The 23,400-nt window shown below is 37.1% G+C and overlaps 1 protein-coding gene across 1 annotated transcript; it reads left to right on the forward strand.

Annotated features, from left to right (window-relative positions):
- The first annotated feature begins 1,736 nt into the window (after positions 1 to 1,736).
- LOC133653005 (glucose-6-phosphate 1-dehydrogenase-like) lies at positions 1,737 to 22,828 on the forward strand. The gene is made up of 12 exons (XM_062051988.1): positions 1,737 to 1,976; positions 8,343 to 8,380; positions 8,486 to 8,594; positions 8,657 to 8,874; positions 9,015 to 9,173; positions 10,376 to 10,501; positions 10,573 to 10,666; positions 10,738 to 10,924; positions 14,262 to 14,497; positions 14,559 to 14,635; positions 14,710 to 14,802; positions 22,686 to 22,828. Exons 1-12 carry the CDS (start codon positions 1,848 to 1,850, stop codon positions 22,774 to 22,776), a joined length of 1,557 nt encoding a protein of 518 aa, XP_061907972.1. The 5' UTR covers positions 1,737 to 1,847; the 3' UTR covers positions 22,777 to 22,828.
- Positions 22,829 to 23,400: the final 572 nt, after the last annotated feature.

A 23,400-nucleotide genomic window follows, 5' to 3' on the forward strand; every position in this document is an offset into this window, starting at 1 on the left:
AGTCAATAAGATCCTTCTATTTCTCTATCCTCTTGTTGTGGGGCAGACTGGCCCGTACATGCACATGCATCCTGCACTGTTGCCATTTCTAAGACAAATTAGTGTATAGTTCAAACTTGCATCTGTCAGTAGACGCACTATGGAAGCGCTAAAAAACTACAAAATGGATGACGGAGAGAAGGCACAGTCAAAGTGGATGAATGTAAATAAGAAAGCCCACAGTATCCTGATGAGACAGTTAGAAAGAGGCTTGAAGACGATGTGTCGATCATTACTAAAATATTGATACCGTCAATACCAAATATTGACGCTCTAATAACCATCACAAATGCTGGCTTTTGAACTTTGCGCTTATACCAGTCCGGATGGTTCTTTTCCTCTTTGGACTACTACAATTTGAAATGTCGACTCGTCAGAACACAGAACACTTTTCCACTTTGCATCAGTCCATCTTAGATGAGCTTGGGCCCAGCGAAGCGTTTCTGGGTGTTGTTGATAAATGGCTGTGACTTTTCATAGTAGAGTTTTAACTTGCACTTACAGATGTAGCGACCAACTGTAGTTACTGACAGTGGTTTTCTGAAGTGTTCCTGAGCCCTTGTGGTGATATACTTTACACACTGATGTCGCTTTTTGATGCCGTACCGCCTGAGGGATCAAAGGTCACAGGCATTCAATGTTGGTTTTAGGACTTGCAGTGATTTCTCCTGATTCTTTAAACCTTTTGATGATATTACAGACCGTAAATGGTGAAATCCCTAAATTCCTTGCAATAGCTGTTTGAGAAATGTTGTTCTTAAACTGTTGGACAATTTGCTGACGCATATGTTCACAAAGTGGTGACCCTCGCCCCATTCTTGTTTGTGAATGAGTGAGTCATGGCACCCACCTGTTTCCAATTAGCCTGTTCACCTGTGGGATGTTCCAAATAAGTGTTTGATGAGCATTCCTCAACTTTTTCAGTCTTTATTGCCATTTGTGCCAGCTTTTTTGAAACATGTTGCAGGCATCAAATATCTAAATGAGCTAATATTTGCAAAAAAATAACAAAGTTTACCTGTTCAAACGTTAAGTATCATGTCTTTGCAGTCAATTCAATTGAATATAAGTTGAAAAGGATTTGCAATTCATTGTATTCTGTTTTTATTTACGATTTACACAATGTGCCAACTTCACTGGTTTTGTGTTTTGTATTTTACCAGACACTTAAGGTATATTTGCACAAAAGTAACGCCGATACCAGCCGGAATTTTACTCTGTATCGGATCAGAAAAAAATCAATGGTATTGCACATCACTAATGTTGACCAAAGAAAAGTGTTTGAAATGTAGAAACAAATCATAATATGACCCCTTTAAGTTCAGGTATGACTGTAGAAGTGAATTCCTCAGTTCATAATGGTTTTACAGATATTCTAAATCATTGTTTCATTCCGTACTGAGGTTTCCTGCATAGACATGCACTCATAACTTATTTTACAATATCACACTGTTTGCTTTGTTGGAGATGACCTATTACAAACTCTCGAATGAGGACCAGATAATAGGCTTGAGTTAATGTTTGTTTAAAATATTGTATTGGGCGGTGTTCAAGACCAAGAACATTTCCTGGCAGTTGTGTCAACTGTTCCTGAAGAACCTGAAAGTGGATGTGGCAGTTAGACCTGCTGTGACGGAATGTTTACATGTGGCTTTACAAGCAAAATCCTAAAGACAGCACATTGGGATGTAGACTTACTTTGTAACACTAGGTGGCAGCATTAACAAAATCAAGTTTTAGTTTGTCTGCAAGGTCAGGGTTCCAGTTGAGTTTTCATCCCACCATGTAGTCACACAGGCTGAGAGCAGATGGATATAATGAGGACTGCTGACCCTCTGACTCGCTCTGAGGTGTTCAGCCAGCTCAGGACGGAGCTCTATGGAGAGCTTCATTCCAGTCATTCCAAGAGCAACATATTCATCATCCTGGGAGCCTCTGTGAGTCCAGCTTCTTGGCTTTTATCAAGTTGCATACTAAAACAAATTGCAATTATATGTTGCAGGGATGAATGGGTTTGAAGTGACTCAGTGGTGCAAAATCCCTTTAAAAACCTGAAAAACAAAGTCCTTATTTGCTTCAAATATCAATGAAGAAAGGATGTATTGTTGTTGTAAATGTTGAAGTTTTGATAAGAGTCCATAAACACACGTTTGAAAGATTAATTTGTACCAGTCTTTCTTGATTATTTGTGTCAACGCTAGTGAGTATTGCACTTGCATTTACTTGCCAATGGAATGTGTTCAAAGTCTGCTGACATTGCTCAACCGATATTCTCACTCCACTTTTCGTGTGGAGGTGGGGTTTTTAGGTTTACCTGACCTTTTATCCTACAGGGTAGTTTTGTATTGTGTCTTGTGTGAGTCTAAAAGAGGGGTTTTCAAAATGTGGCACAGTGGGCCAAACATCATAATATGGCTAAATGACAGGGATATTCCATTAAATGGGGTGGTGGTGGTGGTGGTGGTGTGTTGGTGTGTCGCTACCCACTAAAAAGAGATAACACCAACGCTACTGAGCATGTGCACGCATGCGCATCAATGCTAAAGTTTTCCTTGGACAAAATAACAATCACAATTAAGTTGTGCAGACTTACCTCGTGTAGACTTTGTCAATCGCCTCTACAAATAGGTAGTTCTTTTAAATTGTATTTATTTCATTGCTTTGAATAGAATGCCTTTTATTGTCACTATACACAGGTACAATGAGATTAAAAGCAACTCCAGTATCAGAGCGACAGTCTACAAATATGCAAAACACAGTCCAGTCCCAAGAAAGAATGTTCTGAATGTGTTGTTTGAATATTATACAATATACGTACATATATACAGAAGCATTCAGACTGTGGGTGGAAAGTAAAAATGCTTCTGTATGTATGTATATAGGATACTGTTTAAACAACACAGTCCGAACATTCGTTCTCAGGACTGGACTGTGCACCTTACCTCCTTTTGCACTATTTTTATTTTCTTTCCTTCCTATGTTTTGCATATTTGTAGACTGTCGCACTGATACTGGAGTTGCTTTTAATCTCATTGTGTTTTCTGACCAGTAAGCATGTAGACAATTACAGCGTGAGGAAGTTCACACTGGCACAAATAATGGTAGCCTACATTTTCCTTTTCATCACCGTTGTTTTAACAGGAATAGCAACTCGTAGCTGTTTTGATGAAGCAGATCATTCTGACAGAACACCTAACTTAATTCTCCCTTCACTATCAGTCTTATTTTGTCCAAAACCCCAAACCAGTAAAGTTGACACGTGGTGATGAAAATGTCAATCCAAGGATCTGCCAAGTTCCTCTATAAAACCGGAGCACTTTTTTTAAACTGAATTTGAGGTGGGCAGTATTGGGTCTTTCCAGGGCCGCATTTGGCCCCTGGGCCGCCAGTTTAATAGCATTGCTATAGGGTCTACCTACTTCTCAAAACAAAATGATTATCTGGGCTGCAGGAACTAAAAATAAAATCAGTTGTTTATCTCAGGTGAAGTCTTCTGGCGCCTCTGAGGGGAGAGCTGGTTGGAGAACCTGGGGATAGACAAGGGTAAAGAGCATTCAAAACCACGGTGGGTTGCTCTTTGGTCTAGTAGTCATCGTCACGCGGTCAATCATATTTTAGTGCTTGGTGTAGTGTATATTAGGAAGGAACACTAAATTGACCCTGGTGTGTGAAGGTGAGTGTGAATGTTGTCTGTGATGAGGTGCCGACTTGTCCAGGGTGTACCTCGCCTTCCGCCCGAGTGCAGCTTGGATAGGCTCCAGCACCCCCTGCGACGCCGTTAGGCAGTGGTCCCCAACCACCGGTCCGGGGACCGGTATCAGTCCGTGACCCATTTGCTACCGGGCCGCACAGAAATCTTAATTAATTTATAAACTACCGCATTTTCTCCGACTTAACTTAGGCCTGTTCCAATAAACACATATTACAACTCCTTTGTTATAGTACATTAATAAACACACAGATTGTTAATAGATGTATATTACAACTCCTTTGTTATAGTACATTAATAAACACACAGATTGTTAATAGATGTATATTACAACTCCTTTGTTATAGTACATTAATAAACACACATATTGTTAATATATGTATATTACAACTCATTTGTTATAGTACATTAATAAACACACAGATTGTTAATAGATAACTCCTTTGTTATAGTACATTAATAAAGACACAGATTGTTAATAGATGATTTTTACAACTCATTTGTTATAGTACATTAATAAACACACAGATTGTTAATATATGTATATTACAACTCCTTTGTTATAGTACATTAATAAACACACAGATTGTTAATAGATGTATATTACAACTCCTTTGTTATAGTACATTAATAAACACACAGATTGTTAATAGATGTATATTACAACTCCTTTGTTATAGTACATTAATAAACACACAGATTGTTAATATATGTATATTACAACACCTTTGTTATAGTACATTAATAAACACACAGATTGTTAATAGATGTATATTACAACTCCTTTCTTATAGTACATTAATAAACACACAGATTGTTAATATATGTATATTACAACTCCTTTGTTATAGTACATTAATAAACACACCAATAAGATTGTTAATATATGTATATTACAACTCCTTTGTTATAGTACATTAATAAACACACAGATTGTTAATATATGTATATTACAACTCCTTTGTTATAGTACATTAATAAACACACAGATTGTTAATATATGTATATTACAACTCTTTTGTTATAGTACATTAATAAACACACAGATTGTTAATATATGTATATTACAACTCCTTTGTTATAGTACATTAATAAACACACAGATTGTTAATATATGTATATTACAACTCCTTTGTTATAGTACATTAATAAACACACAGATTGTTAATATATGTATATTACAACTCCTTTGTTATAGTACATTAATAAACACACAGATTGTTAATAGATGTATTTTACAACGCCTTTGTTATAGTACATTAATAAACACACACATTGTTACTATATGTATATTACAACTCCTTTGTTATAGTACATTAATAAACACACAGATTGTTAATATATGTATATTACAACTCCTTTGTTATAGTACATTAATAAACACACAGATTGTTAATATATGTATATTACAACTCCTTTGTTATAGTACATTAATAAACACACAGATTGTTAATAGATGTATATTACAACTCCTTTGTTATAGTACATTAATAAACACACAGATTGTTAATAGATGTATATTACAACTCCTTTGTTATAGTACATTAATAAACACACAGATTGTTAATAGATGTATATTACAACTCCTTTGTTATAGTACATTAATAAACACACAGATTGTTAATAAATGTATATTACAACTCCTTTGTTATAGTACATTAATAAACACACAGATTGTTAATAGATGTATATTACAACTCCTTTGTTATAGTACATTAATAAACACACAGATTGTTAATAGATGTATATTACAACTCCTTTGTTATAGTACATTAATAAACACACAGATTGTTAATAGATGTATATTACAACTCCTTTGTTATAGTACATTAATAAACACACAGATTGTTAATAAATGTATATTACAACTCCTTTGTTATAGTACATTAATAAACACACAGATTGTTAATATATGTATATTACAACTCCTTTGTTATAGAACATTAATAAACACACAGATTGTTAATAGATGTATATTACAACTCCTTTGTTATAGTACATTAATAAACACACCAATAAGATTGTTAATAGATGTATATTACAACTCCTTTGCTATAGCACATTAATAAACACACAGATTGTTAATAGATGTATATTACAACTCCTTTGTTATAGTACATTAATAAACACACAGATTGTTAATATATGTATATTACAACTCCTTTGTTATAGTACATTAATAAACACACAGATTGTTAATAGATGTATATTACAACTCCTTTGTTTTAGTACATTAATAAACACACAGATTGTTAATAGATGTATATTACAACTCCTTTGTTATAGTACATTAATAAACACACCAATAAGATTGTTAATAGATATACATTACAACTCATTTGTTATAGTACATTAATAAACACACATATTGTTAATAGATGTATATTACAACTCCTTTGTTATAGTACATTAATAAACACACCAATAAGATTGTTAATAGATGTATATTACAACTCATTTGTTATAGTACATTAATAAACACACAGATTGTTAATATATGTATATTACAACTCCTTTGTTATAGTACATTAATAAACACACCAATAAGATTGTTAATAGATGTATTTTACAACCCCTTTTTATAGTACATTAATAAACACACAGATCTTTAATAGATGTATTTAACAACTCATTTGTTATAGTACATTACTAAACACACAGATTGTTAATAGATGTATATTACAACACCTTTGTTATAGTACATTAATAAACACACAGATTGTTAATAGATGTATATTACAACTCCTTTGTTATAGTACATTAATAAACACACCAATAAGATTGTTAATATATGTATTTTACAACTCCTTTGTTATAGTACATTAATAAACACACAGATTGTTGATAGATCTATTTTACAACTCATTTGTTATAGTTCATTAATAAACACACGGATTGTTAATAGATAACTCCTTTGTTATAGTACATTAATAAACACACAGATTGTTAATAGATGTATTTTACAACTCATTTGTTATAGTACATTAATAAACACACAGATTGTTAATAGATGTATTTTACAACGCCTTTGTTATAGTACTTTAATAAACACAGATTGTTAATAGATGTATTTTACAACTCCTTTGTTATAGTACATTAATAAACACACCAATAAGATTGTTAATATATGTATTTTACAACTCCTTTGTTATAGTACATTAATAAACACACAGATTGTTAATATATGTATATTACAACTCCTTTGTTATAGTACATTAATAAAGACACAGATTGTTAATAGATGTATTTTACAACTCATTTGTTATAGTACATTAATAAACACACAGATTGTTAATATGTGTATATTACAACTCCTTTGTTATAGTACATTAATAAACACACCGATTGTTAATAGATGTATATTACAACTCCTTTGTTATAGTACATTAATAAACACACAGATTGTTAATAGATGTATATTACAACTCCTTTGTTATAGTACATTAATAAACACACCAATAAGATTGTTAATAGATGTATATTACAACTCATTTGTTATAGTACATTAATAAACACACATATTGTTAATAGATGTATATTACAACTCCTTTGTTATAGTACATTAATAAACACACCAAAAAGATTGTTAATAGATGTATATTACAACTCATTTGTTATAGTACATTAATAAACACACAGATTGTTAATATATGTATATTACAACTCCTTTGTTATAGAACATTAATAAACACACCAATAAGATTGTTAATATATGTATTTTACAACCCCTTTTTATAGTACATTAATAAACACACAGATTTTTAATAGATGTATTTTACAACTCCTTTGTTATAGTACATTAATAAACACACAGATTGTTAATAGATGTATATTACAACTCCTTTGTTATAGTACATTAATAAACACACCAATAATATTTTTAATAGATGTATTTTACAACTCCTTTTGTTATAGTACATTAATAAACACCCCAGATGTATATTACATCAATTAACATATATATAAATATATATATATATATATATATATATATATATATACATATATATATATATATATATATATATATATATATATATATATATATATATATATATATATATATATATATATATATATATATATATATATATATATATATATATTTATATATATAATATATATATATATATATATATATATATATATATATATATATATATATATATATATATATATATATATATATATATATATATATATATATATATATATATATATATTTATATATATATAGTATATCATTGAATAGTACATGGGATTAGAGTGTCCGACCTGAGTTCAAACCCCGGCCGAGTCATACCAAAGACTATAAACATGGGACTCATTACCTCCTTGCTTGGCACTCAGCATCAAGGGTTGGAATTGGGGGTTAAATCACCAAAAATTATTCCCGGGCGCGGCCACCGCTGCTGCCCACTGCTCCCCTCACCTCCCAGGGGGTGATCAAGGGTGATGGGTCAAATGCAGAGAATAATTTTGCCACACCTAGTGTGTGTGTGACAAGGATAGAAAATGGATGGATGGATGGATGGAAAAGCATGTACAATTAAAAATAAAACATGAAGGAGTAATCCATTCATATTTGTCACAGGGGGATCTTGCAAAGAAGAAAATATACTCCACTTTATGGTGAGTAAAGAAGGCTGCAATAATGCAAAGTGTTGACTATTAATATAACTGAATATTGTTATTACAATGAATTAGTTAATTGGTTGGATGGACTTGTGCTGGCAGGTGGTTGTTCAGAGATGGCCTGCTTCCACACAACACATACTTTGTGGGATATGCTCGATCTAACTTGACAGTGGAGGACATCAGGAAAGCGTGCCTGCCTTACATGAAGGTAGCGCAATTTGATATTTGTCGAAAGTCTCCATGTGTCCAACATGCACCTTTTTCCTCCAGGTGGCCGATGAAGAGGCCGATCGCCTCTCGGCCTTCTTCAGCAAGAACTCCTATTTGAGAGGCAGCTACGAAGACGGAAGCTCGTATGATAAACTTAACGCACACTTGTCGTCGCTAGTTGGGGGAGCCGACGCCAACCGGCTCTTCTACCTGGCTCTGCCCCCCACCGTCTACCACCATGTCTGTGCAAACATCAGCCAGCACTGCATGAGCCCCACGTCAGCATGCGCGCACACACACACACACACACACACACACAAACACACACACACACACACGCACACACACATACACTGTGGACCAAACATTCTCTGGTTTGTTGGAGCAGCACCTTGTAACCAAACATGTCCCCCAGCAGAGGGTGGAACAGGCTCATCGTGGAGAAACCTTTTGGACGGGATCTCAACAGCTCGCAGGAGCTGTCGACCCACCTTGGCTCTCTCTTCAAAGAGGACCAGATCTACCGCATCGACCACTACCTGGGCAAGGAAATGATCCAGAACCTCATGGTGCTCAGGTAGTAGGTGCACACACACACGTTCTTGTATTTGTTACCTTCTTGAGACCTCCGGAAAATACCTACCTCTTTAGGACCACCCTTTTTAGATATATAAAGATTTGTATTTACAACATTGATAATATATACATATTATGCAAATATGAAAAAAGGTAAGCTTTTAGTATTTTTTTTTTCTTTTTCTTGTAATTGGTTTTTAATCTTTATTATTTACTTGAAGTTATTATAGAATGTCCCTATATACATATTTATTTATTTTTTTCATTAATTTTGGCCGAAGGGGGCACATCTTGACAATGCGTGGACTTTGGGGTTTGTTTTCCCGGAATGCAAAGGAAAGTTGGAGCGGGCAAGGCGTGAAGGTAAGGATAGTATTTATTTTAACACTAACAAAAGAAACCAAAAGCGAGCACAAGGCGGAAGTACAAACTTGGCTAATGAAACAAAAACTTTCACAAAGGCAGAACTATGGACATAAAAACAAAAACAACACTTACTGTGGCGTGAAACAGCATGAAAACTATGGCATGGAATACAAGCATGAGTGACAAGGGTAATGTGTTAAACAGAGTTAATGTCGCCAGGCTGACTTCCTGGCAACAATGGGCTTAAACAATACAGACATGATTTGTGACAGGTGCGTGAGTGCAAAACGTGAGACAGGTGAAACTAATGAGTAGTCATGGTGACAAGGCAAGGGAGTGAAAGCAGGAACTAAAAAGTGTCCAAAAACCAAGCAGAACATAACTAAACAAAACATGATCACAGACATGACAGATTTCAATTTCTTACACACACCAGAAGGGGCGCACTTCAAATTTTTACACACACTTGTTATTTCATATGTTGACCAGAGGGGGGCACTTTTAAAACCGACACACAGTCAATTTGAAAAATCCCTCCTTTTTGGGACCACCCTAATTGTGATATATTTCACCACCAAGGGTACAAATGAGACATTCTCTATTAGATGCAATTGTTTTCCTTATTGGGACCATGATTTATGTTCTAACTTGTTCACCGGTCCTCATATGGAAGGTACTTTACTTTGTTGATGTCTCAAGAAGGGTAGATATACAAGAACCCCCCCGCCCCCTCTTTAACATGCTACCACCATGTCAAATGCAGTTGTATTTAAATCTGTGAGATCTGTGCAGTAGCTGTTTTTTTCCTGATAGTTGTTGTGTTTCGCACCCTTTCAGATTTGGAAACCGCCTCTTTGGACCCATATGGAACAGGAACAACGTGTCATGTGTGGTGCTCACCTTCAAGGAGCCCTTTGGGACTGACGGGCGTGGAGGATACTTTGATGACTTTGGGATCATTCGGTGAGTAACACAGTCCAAATAAAATGGGAGGACTGGAGGAGTGATGTTGGTCCTTTTTTTTTTAAATGCAGGGATGTTATGCAAAACCACCTCCTCCAAATGCTGTGCTTGGCTACCATGGAAAAGCCTGCCTCCACCAAGCCAGACGATGTGAGGAATGAGAAGGTAACGGCGACACATGTTTGTGCATCATTGCCAAACCTCCCGTCAATCACTTGCTTTTTGATGTAATCAAGGTGAAGGTGTTGAAGTGTATTGCTCCGGTGGATGCGTCACATGTCGTTCTTGGACAATATGTGGGGAACCCTGATGGGGAGGGCCAATCCAAGTTGGGTTACCTTGACGACCCCACTGTACCTGAAGGCTCCTGCACACCTACGTTTGCCACCGCCGTGCTTTATGTCCGCAATGAAAGATGGGATGGTGAGAGGAGAAGTTTTAGTGGCTTTCAAATCTTGAAGTTAAAGAATAAATAAATATAATTCTATACAAACACATAAATATATATACATATAGTATATACGTCACAGGTGTCAAACTCCACAAAAGCCTGGAAAAAATGTGTCTCAATAAAATGCTTCATTTTTTTTTTTTTTTTACTAATTTTGACAGAAAAAAACAACCTATCTTTTAAACTGTAATAGTATCTAATCAAGCCAAATATGTGTTTGTTTGTTTTATTTCATTCATTTTAGGTTAAACAAAAACAATCAACATAACATTGTTTCAACTTCAATGGCTTTAATTGAAATTACAGAAGAAATTACCAATGCAATAGATAGTAAAAAATGTGCGGCAGCAGTTTTTATGGATCTAACTAAAGCATTTGACACAATTAATCACAATATTTTAATCAAAAAACTAGAACGATATGGCATCAGAGGGTTAGTCTTAAACTGGATAAGAAGTTATCTAACGAACAATACGTGAAGCTAGGCGAACACACGTCTACAACGCTAAATATATCCTGTGGTGTACCTCAGGGATCTTATTTAATTCATCCATTCTTTCACTCTCAAAATAATCTTACTTATCTCATCATATGAAATGTAACTTACTTCACCAATTATTATTTATATATTTATTTTTATTGTGATTACTTATGGAGTATATTGTGAATAAATTGAGAACAGGAAGTGAACAAAAGTTTTAGCAACTGTCATGTAAAAGAAAAGGGGTAGGATTAAATAAGCTCTGCTTCTTCCTACTCCTTTTCGAACATGTTGAAAAGAGAAACTGGAAATTGTGATGTATCATGTTGTATGCTTGCATGTTCGAAATAAACTCAAACTCAAACTCAAACATTTAAAATAAATAATGAATGAAAAGGAGCTGAAAGAAACAAAATTTATAATACCCGCCCCTATACAGTTACATATGTTGTTGGGGTTAAATATTACATTATGATATACTGCATTACAAAATATGTTTGTACAGATAAAAAAAAAAAAGTTAAATATCTTCTTGTCACTTTTACTTGTGATTTCAAAGCCAGTTATCCATCAATTTGCACATAAAAATATCGAATACTCAAATGCATCAGCAATTGTGATATAATATAACGAGGTGATTATACATATGTTGTCCAATGATATTTTTTTAAAAGTCAGATGCATCACTCACTTTTGTTTATTCATGATTAATCACATGTTATTACGAGCATGCAACAACAAATTTAAAAGCCGGCCCTCTGAAGGCAACCATTACTGCTATGTGGCCCTCAATGAAAACGAGTTTGACACCCCTGATATATGTGTGTGTTTATATATATATATATATATATATATATATATATATATATATATATATATATATATACTGTATGGAGAAGCAGTAGAAAATGGATGGATGGATGGATGGATGTATATATGTATATGTATATATATGTTTTTTTTTCTTTTTTTTTTTCTTTTTTTTTTTCTTTTTGTAATACTTAATTTTTAATCATGAGGTTCACAAAATGAATGCACATGTAAGATGTGTGTATCAGTAAAGGTGTACTATTCAGCATTGGTGGTAAAGTAGAAAAATATTTTACTTAAGTTATAGCATTGTTACTTTAGAACACAGGTGTCAAACTCAAGGCCCGGGGGCCAGATCTGGCCCGCCACATCATTTTGAATGGCTTGTGAAAGCCTGGAAATAATATGCATCAATAAAGTAGTTTATCTTTCCTCCCTTTTTTATTTTGCATACAATTATATATATTTTAAACTGTATCTATCTAATAATGCAACAGATATTATATTATCATACATTCGAAAAAAAATTGGGATAAAAACATACGTAAATATCTACTTAGCCTTATGATTTCAAAGCAAATTATCCATCAAATTGTACACTGTAAACATGACAATATAATTTTTTTCTTAAAAAACAGCTCGGCCTTCAGAATCCTACCGTAACAAAAAACTGTGGTACCATTTTCATATTTACAGTAATACACTGTGAAAACAGCAACCATATTTTTTATGCAAAAAAAACTAACAAAAAACTGGCAGCTCAATCACCAGAATTTTACAGTGAGTGTGACCATTTTACTGTAAATTTTATGTTAAAATTCTGCCGTTTTTTTGACTGCAAAATCCACAGATTTTTTTTACTTATAATGTAGGTAAAATATACATTTACTAATCAAATGCATAGGTAATGGTGTGACAATATAATGCGGCTAATCCTTATACATTAGATTAGTTTATTTCAAAGGGGACAATGCAATTTCATAAAAACACATGACTACACATGGTTAAAAAAGCCAGAATTAGCCAGAAGGCTAGTTTTCATCTGTAGTCCCCTGGCCATGATGTAAAAAAGGCATTACAATTACAATTTAAAAGAAAAGAAAGAGAGAGAGAGAAAAAGAATAAAAGCACACAATACATACACAATATGATAAAACATTAAATACAACATCACAACATAACATTTATCATAGCATCAAAACAGGCTCATCTTTTAGTACTGGCAGCTGTAGGCGTTGATAAGCCACATTTTAAATTTTTTTGTGAAGGCCTTGTAAGTTGTGACCAGTTTAACCTGCTCAGGTACTGAGTTCCACACATTTGCACTCCTTACTGACCAGGCCGACTTACTGAAAGTGCTCCTGCGCAGAGGAATATAACGGTCACCTCTGACAGAGCCTCGAGTGACACGCTCACGGCTGTTTCTTCGGCTGATGAACTCTGCCAGAGGATCTGGAGCCAATTCATGCAGTACTTTATAGGTCACTTTTAAGTCTGCAAATGTGTGAAGACTGTCCCAGTTTAAAATACTGTATTTTTTTTAGAATGGCACATACATGTATGTTTCTTTTATTAATGTTACAAGCGGCCGTCCATCTGAGGGCAGCTAAAACTGCAACGTGGCCCTCAATGAAAACGAGTTTGACTCCCCTGCTTTAGAACAGTCCTTCTCAAATAGTGGGGCGGGCCCCCCTGAGGGGGAGTGGTGCGATGCCAGGGGAACATTGCTTTATTTACCGTACCAGAATATGATGAAGCGTATGTAACACTTGGCTTCACTTGAGTAAGAGTAAATCAGTAGATAGTGGAAAAACAACTCGAGTACTGAGTAACTTCTGATTTATGTAGAAGCTATTTTTCAATGGTACTTGCACTACAACCACAGTAAGTGCATGTGTGTGTGTGTGAGTGTGTGTTTGACCATAGGCGCCTCACCTCTGCAATTCAGTATTGATCCCAATCGTTCTTGGCAGTATTTCAGTGCCTCGGCTGATCTTCTCAATGTTTTCTCCTCCAAGGTGTCCCATTTATCCTGCGCTGTGGTAAGGCCCTGAACGAGCGCAAGGCGGAGCTGCGGCTGCAGTTCACTGACGTGCCGGGCGACATCTTTGCCACGAGCTGCCAGAGGAACGAACTGGTGGTGCGAGTGCAGCCGAACGAGGCCATCTACCTGAAGATGATGACCAAGAGGCCTGGGGTGTCCTTCAGCCCAGAGGAGACGGAGCTGGACCTCACTTACAGGAGCCGTTACAAGGTGACAGCAGTTTAATGGTGGCTCTTTTGTTGTTTGGGTACCAACAATCTCCTCCTGGCAGAATGTGAAGCTACCAGACGCTTACGAGAGGCTCATCCTGGACGTCTTCTGTGGCAATCAAATGCACTTTGTCCGAAGGTTGTGATCACACGGCTCACCGGTTCTTTTGGATAAATGTTCATTTTTCACCTCACTCTTCTCTACCTATGCAGTGACGAGTTACGAGAAGCCTGGAGGATTTTTACACCTCTCCTCCATAAAATGGAAGAACAGAAGACACGCCCCATACCCTACAAATATGGGAGGTAAGTATTTTTCCTTAATTCACACACACTTAAGGTCGTACTATTTAGAATTCAAACAAAAATATAGTGTAACATTTACTTCAGAACTTTATACTGAAAGGGGACCTATGAAGATTTTACTTTTTTCTGATTTAAAAATGTTGTCACCCGAGACTTTTCTCCACCAAAAGCTCAGAAACGTTGTTTCTGGAACCCAGTAAATGTTTCAAAAATGTTTGAAAAGGTAGCACATCCCAAAATTAAGACTAGTAGGACAAAATACTCACATTTCACTTGATTTATTGCTCACATCAAAAAAGAGGAACGCTTACGCGTTTCGGCACGTGGCCTTCGTCAGAGCGTTTAAGAGTACATACAATTTCAGTGTCAATTTATACATACACACACACTCAGAGTTCACAACTGGGAATTGGATCCAATTACTGGGGAACCAATCACATGTCTTCTTCCTTGCTGATGCTGGGACCAATTTTCAGGTGGAGCTTCTGCAAAACACTGTTATTAGGACTAGCATACACTAGATGGCACTGGACTGGATACTGGATGACTACAATGACACAGAAGGAACAATTATGTTAAAAAACATTTTAGGCTATAGTCATCATTGAGTCCATTTGGTGTCATAGTATTGAGTGTGTAGATCCAGAACATTTCTCTCTGTGATAGTTTTTTCAAAATATCTCCTCCTCTTTTGGGCATCATGATTTGTTCAATCCCATAGAATCTTAATGAAGAGGGTGAACCGTGGTTTGCTTCAGAGTAATGTCTTGCAATGGCATAGTCCATATTGCCTGTACGAATTGCTGTTTTGTGCTCAGATATTCTTTGTTTTAGCGGCCTTTTGGTTTTTCCAATGTAGGCTAAGCTACAGGGACATAATAGCATGTAGACCACATGAGTTGACTTACAGTTGATGAATTCCCTTATTGGAATTTTCTTCCCAGTGTGAGGATGGTTAAATGATTTAGTTTTTGTTGTATTGTTACAGCAGGCACAGTTACCACATCTATACATGCCTGTTGTTGTTGTTGTTGTCAACCATGTGGTGGTCTTTTTGGGAATCATATTCTTATACATGACCATGTTTTTAATTGTAGGCGCTCTCCTGAAAGCAAAAAGAGGTGGGGATTTGCAGAGGTCCTTTAGTGTTTCTTCTGCTTGGAGCACATGCCAGTGTTTCTTGAGTGTCTCCTTTATTTGTGAAGCACAATGGTTGAATTCAGTGGAGAAACAGGCCCGGCTTGGATTCTTAGTTTTCTGAATGTTGGACAGGAGATCAGTACGAGCAGTAGTATTAGCTCGCTGTATGGCTTTCTGAATAGAGTTAGAGGCATAACCTCTTTCTTTGAACCGAGCAGCCATGATTATTTCTTTGGAGTGAAAGTCCTCAAGGTCTGAACAGTTGCGTTTGAGCCTCAAAAACTGACCCACTGGGATATTGTCCTTTAGGGGTTTGGGATGATTGCTTGTGGCATGTAATATTGAGTTTCGTTCCATATCTTTTCTATAAATAGAAGTGTGAATAGCTCCTGTTTCATCTTTATGTATGCTCAAATCCAAATAATTAATCTTTTCAGTGCTATGTTCACAGGTGAATTTAAGGAACGCTGAACTATTGTTGAGATATTTCACAAAGTCCATCAATTCTTCTTGCGTCCCCTCCCAAAATATAAGGATGTCATCAATGTATCGTTTGTACAGTTTTATATTTGAATGGTAAGGATTACTATTTGGGTCATGTATGACTTCTTCTTCCCATTTCCCTACCACTAATCCAGCTACAGAGGGCGCTGTTGCGGTCCCCATCGCAGTCCCTGCTTGTTGGAGATACCATTTGGAGTCATACAGCATGTAGTTGTGACTCAGTACATAGTGTAACAATTCTAATAGAAATTCATTAGGGGGATTGTGTGTTGCTTCTCTCTTGGATAGGTAATAGGCCACAGAGTTCAAAGCATCTTCATGGGGAATGCAACCATATAGGTTTTCAACATCAAGAGACACCAATATTGTATTCTGATTTGCAGTATATTCAGTCAGACAGTTAAGTACATCTTTTGTGTCTCCAAGGTAGGCGGGTAGGTCTTTCACAAAATCTTTCAAGAAGAAGTCAACATATTTTGACAATGGTTCAGTCACTGAGCCTCTTCCTGAGACTATTGGCCTCAATGGGGGTTCTGTAGGATGTTTATGGATTTTGGGAAGACAATATATGATGGGGGTGACTGGGTGCTGGTTAGTCAGATAGGCATGCTCATTTTTTGTGATCCAGTTTGATTCGAATGCAACTTTCAGCAGACTGTCAATTTCAGATTTAAATTCATCCATAGGATTTTTCTCTAGCTTCCTGTAGGTGGGGCTGTTCAAAAGTTCAAGCATTTTCTGATGGTAGTATTCAGTGTCAAGGATACACACAGCTCCTGCTTTGTCTGCTGAGCGGATAGTGATTTCTGGATTGTTCTCCAACTCTTCTAATGCATTGCGCTCTTCAGAACTCAAGTTTGAGTATTTTGGGCCTTTATCTTTTTTTAACATTTTTTCAAGATCATTCTCAACTAATTTGTTAAATGTCAAAATCGCAGGGCTTAGGTTGGTGAAAGGGCAAAATGATGACTTTGGAGCAAAGGGAGAAGGTTTTTGTGTTCCAGTTTTACTCTCTTCACTTTGTGATGACTGTTCAGTTGAATATGCTGCATTTTTATGGAGAGGAGAGAAAAAGTGTTTCAAATGAAGTTGTCTCATGAACTTATAGGTGTCAACTTTTAGGTTGAAAGCATTGACTTTGTTGGTTACTGCAAATGAAAGACCTTTATTTAGAACTGAGGTTTGGGCTGGGGTGAGTGGAACTTTAGACAGATTCACTATGGGTGATTGAATTGTCTTGGGGATCTCCTGTTGTTTCTGGAACCTTCCTTTAGTTCCTGGAACTGAAGGTTCCAGTTAACCAGAGGTGCAGTACCTAATTCTGGGTCCCGATACACAAGACTCCTGAAGGCGAGATAGAAAGGATTAAAAATATATACAGTATATCCGTCGTCATGTCTTTCATATTGATTGTGAACGATAGGCAAAATTCCCAAAAAAGTGCAGTTCCCCTTTAAAAATGGGATTAACATATCTTCGTTCCCTGTATGGTCGGTGTCATAGCTTGATGCGCAATGCTTGGGAGTAAGTCGGACCAGTTTCCAGTGAGGGTTGAACTCCGCCAGGGCTGCCCTTTGTCACTGATTCTGTTTCTAACTTCTATGGACAGAATTTGTAGGCGCTGTCAGGCTTTAAGGGGATCCTGTTTGGTGGCTACAGGATTAGGTCGCTGCTTTTTGCAGATGATGTGGTCCTGCTAGCTTCATCTGGCCAGGATCTAGGCTCTCACCGGGTCAGTTTGCAGCCAAGTGTGAAGTGACTGTGATGACAATCGGCACCTCCAAGTCCGAGTCCATGGTTCTCGTCCGGAAAATGGTGGAGTCTCCGGGTTAGGGAGGAGATCTTGCCCCAAGTGGGTGAGTTCAAGAACCTCAAGTCTTGTTCACTAGTGAGGGAAGAGTGGATCCCTGTATTGATCCGTTGTGGTGAAGAAGGAGCTGAGCCGAAAAATAAAGGTCTCAATTTACCAGTCGATCTACGTTCTTGTCCTCACCTATGGTCATGAGCTTTGGGTTATGACCGAAAGGACAATATCCCGGGTACAAGCGGCCGAAATGAGTTTCCTCCGTCGGGTGGCGGGGCTCTTCTTTAGATATAGGGTGTGAAGCTCTGCCATTCGGGGGAGTTTAGAGTCAAGCCACTGCTCCTCCACATCCAGAGGAGCCAGATGAGGTGGTTCGGGCATTTAGTCAGGATGCCCCCTCAACAATTCCTTGGGGAGATGTTTAGGGCACGTCCGACCAGTAGGAGGCCACGGAGAACACCCAGGACGCGTTGGGGGCACTATGTCTCCAGGCTGGCTTGGGAATGCATCGGGATCTGCCGGGAGGAGCTGGACAAAGTGGCTGGGGAGAGGGAAGTCTTGGCTTCTCTACTTGGGCTGCTGCCCCCGCAACCCGCCGTTGAATAAGCGGAAGGAGATGGATGGATGGATGGATGGCTGGATGGATGGATCTCCTGGGGCTTAATTCTCCTCCTGTCTTTAAAACCTAGTGACACCTCTGTTTCTAATTGTACGCAAAGGTCCTTAAACACACGATAGTTACGGCAATGAGATACAAAAGTGAAACTTAGACAAAACTTTGTCTTATGCTGCCATAAATGGATTTATTATATTTGTACATTTATTCTATCACCTCATTCGTGTTCCAAAATGTTTCTGCTGTGTGTGAATGCTTAAAGGTAAGTTTTGATGTCATTATGACGTTTGTGTTCAGTAATTGTTCGGAGTTAGGTTTGTCGCTATCCGGATGGACTGAACCATTTTGTATGTTTGATAGGGGGGGTGTAATTAGTTTGAGATATTCTTAATTTGATTTGATTACCTTGTTATTGAAATTTCACAGCTATATTAGTTTTTATTAACATTTATGGCATATGATTTAATTAATTGCATATTTAAATGGCAAAATAACATGAAAAGAAACATCTCCACCTACCCCTGTCCCCTAGCTTTGCATACAATTGTAGTTATCTTATTTTTACAGTTGTTGTTTTTTTTACACCAAAGTTGTGTTGCAGTTTTGCTGCATAACTACACTGAAGTAATTTATTGCATTATTGTGCCTTCTTATGTGCAGAAATTTACTTTTTTATTCTGTAAAAAAACAGTAAAGAACATTGGTATTTGGCAGGTTTCTTAAAATCAGCGTTTCCCACTTAGGCCTTCAGTGATGTCCGACTTCAATGATTACCTCTCAAAATACCATCATTTATGTCACCACATGACCATTGCTAGAGAAATACTATACAGAAACACATTTACGCACTACTGGGCATTGTACAAAACGGGTTGTATTCTGGCGCATTTAAAAATCAATAAACCTGCATCAGCAATTAAAACATATCTTATGTGCTACTGTCAAAATTTAAATTGCACAAAACATATTAAACGTGAAAAAATTAAGAAATAAAATATCTAAACTCACATTTCATCAGCTGAGCTAGCTTCCAGGGTTGGCCGATATCGTCTCACAAGATGTAGTTTCTCTTTAAATATCCTTCTTGAAAATGGCCTTGCAAACAATGTCTTGTCTAATCATAAAAGATGCAGACGAGGCGTGTTGGCTGAGTTCTTAAAGTTTACTCCACAGCGTGCTCATCAAAAACATTCCGCTGCCGGCATGTCTACATTCAACAACCTAAACGGGGCCACTGCGCATGCGCTTCACTACTGTGGCATGCTGGGAAATGGAGTTCTTATGTTACCTAGCTCATAACATCACAATATATATCTGCCTTAGGCCATTTAGAAGGCCTTACTGACAACAACTCGTGATCTGATTGGCTATCACAACTGTCTGTCAAATGTTTGTGTCCGTTCACTTACAGTGCACGGACGCCTGCATTATTGATTCTGAAGGCTCTGGGCAGATTTGGTACAGCATGGCAACATAAGCTAGCTGAATTCTGATTGGATAAAAGCTCTATAACCTAAAAACAACAGCGCTGGAAGGAGCATAATATGACACGAAGAGAATATGAATACTTTTAGATATTTAGGGAAAGTAAATTAAAATGTGCTTTTATCTTTAATTATGATCATGATTTCTGGTTATGTTGGGCCAGCAGAGAAGGCCTTGCTGGCCCTGATGGCACACCACTGCTTTTTAAAATATTACTGTCTTGTATAGTCAGTAGCGCTACTAGCTTCAATAGCTAGACCCCGCATACGCTTGCCTTGCCATATGTTCAAAACTACACAAGAGTAATAGTATGCTTTATTTTAAAGCAATTTTTGTTGTACAGTAATGCCATTTTTAACATTGTAATTAAACTGAGAAACTAAGTGGTTTGATCCACTTCATGTGAAGTGAAGTGAATTGTGTTTATATAGCGCTTTTCTCTAGTGACTCAAAGTGCTTTTACATAGTGAAACCCAATATCTAAGTTACATTTAAACCAGTGCGGGTGGCACTGGGAGCAGATGGGTAATGTGTCTTGCCCAAGCAGTGGTTCTTAACCTTGTTGGAGGTACCAAACCCCACCAATTTCATATGCGCATTCACCGAACCCTTCTTTAGTGAAAAATATATATATATATATTTTTTTTTCAAATTCAAGGCAAAGTTATATGTTTTTTTACTGGTGCACAAAATGAACTGTGCGTGAACATCACCTTGTTCAAAGAACAAAACCAACACAGTGCATGAACTCACAACAAATTACACACCTGCAACTCAGTGTGACTTCTGCTGTTGCCTTTGAGAGACCAGTTCAGATGTGCGTGGCTTCACCTTGGCAAGTGCCACTCTCATGTCATTTTAAATGATAAATGATAAAATAAAATGATCTATTCATTTTCACAGCAAAGTCTGTTCCTTTTCTTCGTTTTCCACCCAGACATTCAATACTAGTATATACTAGCTCACTAGTATATACTAGCTCATGAAAAACAATATTTGTTGTTATTGTCATTGTAAGTGGGCCAAAACACTTATATTAGAAAATAATCTCAGGGAAATGACAGCTGTCATTTGATTATAATAATAAAAATGTAATTTTTTATTTAGTCAGGTTTGGGACAGGTGTGCTCACATGTGCTCCACTGAATGCTCTAGGAGTTTTTGCGTTTGCTCACGCATATGGAAAATTAGAGGGAACATTGTTTGGGGGTATCCATAATACGCCGTGTGGATAATGCATATGTTTAAGAGCTATTTCTTTATTCATAATCATGTTTGAATCAGCTCATATTTTTTCCTTAATTTTACTCTGTATACTAGTTTCTCTTTGTCTTCAGATTGCCTGTTTAGGCAGGGTCGTAAACCATCAGGAATGTGAACACAACCCCCAAGTCTCTCTTCTTATCAGTGTTGAGAGGAGGGGGGGGGGGGGGGGGGGAATGGGGGCTTTCTTTGTGTGAAAAGAGTTGCTTTTACCTGTGGAATGCCAGATCAACTTGGGCTACGCATTTGGATGTGTTGTTCGAGGCTGGTCTCTATTCTCAAATATTTGACAATAAATTACAAAATACCTATACTGTGCTTGGTGGTATATTCGAGATCAGTTTATGTGTCATCTAAGGAACTTGGGACTGACCAGCGTTTTACATCCCACTTGGAGGAACATCTGGTCAAACGCAACAGCCGATAGAGAGAAGTTTTTATTTACACAATGAGTCGGGTGTGTCTTGACCTCCGCTGCGGGGGCTTCCGCCGAACCCCTGAAGCCGACTCACCAAACCCCTAGGGTTCGATCGAACCCAGGTTAAAAACCACTGCCCTAGGACACCACGGCAGTGACTAGGATGGCGGAAGCGGCGATCGAACCTGGAACCCTCAAGTTGCTGGCACGGCCACTCTACCAACCGAGCTATACCGCCCCGTGTTACTTCATGTGAGCAGCATGGCCACATGTTTTATGGTGGGCATACTTTAACGCTGCAACGGATGATGTCTATTTTTATCATGAATTGTACTACTCTTGGAGACCCATCGGCTTTATACAGGTTCCATTGTAATGCGTAAATATTCGATTGACAGATCTTGGGCGGTATAGCTCGGTTGGTAGAGCAGCCGTGCCAGCAACTTGAGGGTTGCAGGTTCGATCCCTGCTTCCGCCATCCTAGTCACTGCTGTTGTGTCCTTGGGCAAGACACTTTACCCACCTGCTCTCAGTGCCACCCACACTGGTTTAAATGTTACTTAGATATTGGGTTTCACTATGTAAAGCGCTTTGAGTCACTACAGAAAAGCGCTATTTGATTGATTGATATTTTTTCTTACGTTTGTGCACAGCCGCGGCCCAAGCGAAGCAGATGATCTGGTGAGGAAGGTGGGATTCCGCTATGAGGGAAAATACAAGTGGGTACAACCCCACACATCATGATCAAGCATACAGCTGTTATTGACAGTATTACCAACAATAAAGTTGACGCCAAACCGTCACTCCTGTACTGTGTTTGACTTTGATTCCCTCTACAAAATAACCATCTAGTCACTTATGAATGGGCACATTCTGAAATAACTTGTGAATGAGTCACACGTGTCTAATTTAATTCTGTCCCAGGGCTTGCACCAGCAAAGTGTTGATTGCGAAATCAGCAGCCAAACTGGATTCGCTTTTGCAATTTAACGATCCTTACTGCAAGCATTTTAGCTAACAATCTGCCTTTTAAAAGATAAGGCTCACATTTGATTACCATCTGAAAGGTATTTGTTTAACAATATTAGTGATTATACTGAGAGGTAGGGATGATGTTTGATAAGGAATTATCGAGTTCAAGCCCATTATCGAATCCTCTTATCGAACCGATTCCTTGTCGATTCTCTTATCGAATCCAGATAGGTTGTTGTATATGGAAAAAAACACAATATTTGGTTTAACAAAAGCTCACTTTTATTTTATAAGGAAAAAAATAAAAAATACAAATAAATAAATATTGACTGTTACCCCCCTAAAAAAATTAAAAAAATAAATATTGACTGTTGATACCCAAAGTATATTAAGTGG

The sequence above is a fragment of the Entelurus aequoreus genome, linkage group LG07 (genome assembly GCF_033978785.1).
Source record: "Entelurus aequoreus isolate RoL-2023_Sb linkage group LG07, RoL_Eaeq_v1.1, whole genome shotgun sequence".
NCBI classification, from domain to species: Eukaryota; Metazoa; Chordata; class Actinopteri; order Syngnathiformes; family Syngnathidae; genus Entelurus; species Entelurus aequoreus.

Excerpts from the sequence above, each read along its gene's own strand:
- LOC133653005 (XM_062051988.1), top strand. The coding sequence starts at position 1,848 with ATGGATATAATGAGGACTGCTGACCCTCTGACTCGCTCTGAGGTGTTC. Across the intron at positions 9,174-10,375 it reads CAGAACCTCATGGTGCTCAG|ATTTGGAAACCGCCTCTTTG; the intron begins GTAGTAGGTGCA and ends GCACCCTTTCAG. Across the intron at positions 14,498-14,558 it reads CTTACAGGAGCCGTTACAAG|AATGTGAAGCTACCAGACGC; the intron begins GTGACAGCAGTT and ends TCCTCCTGGCAG.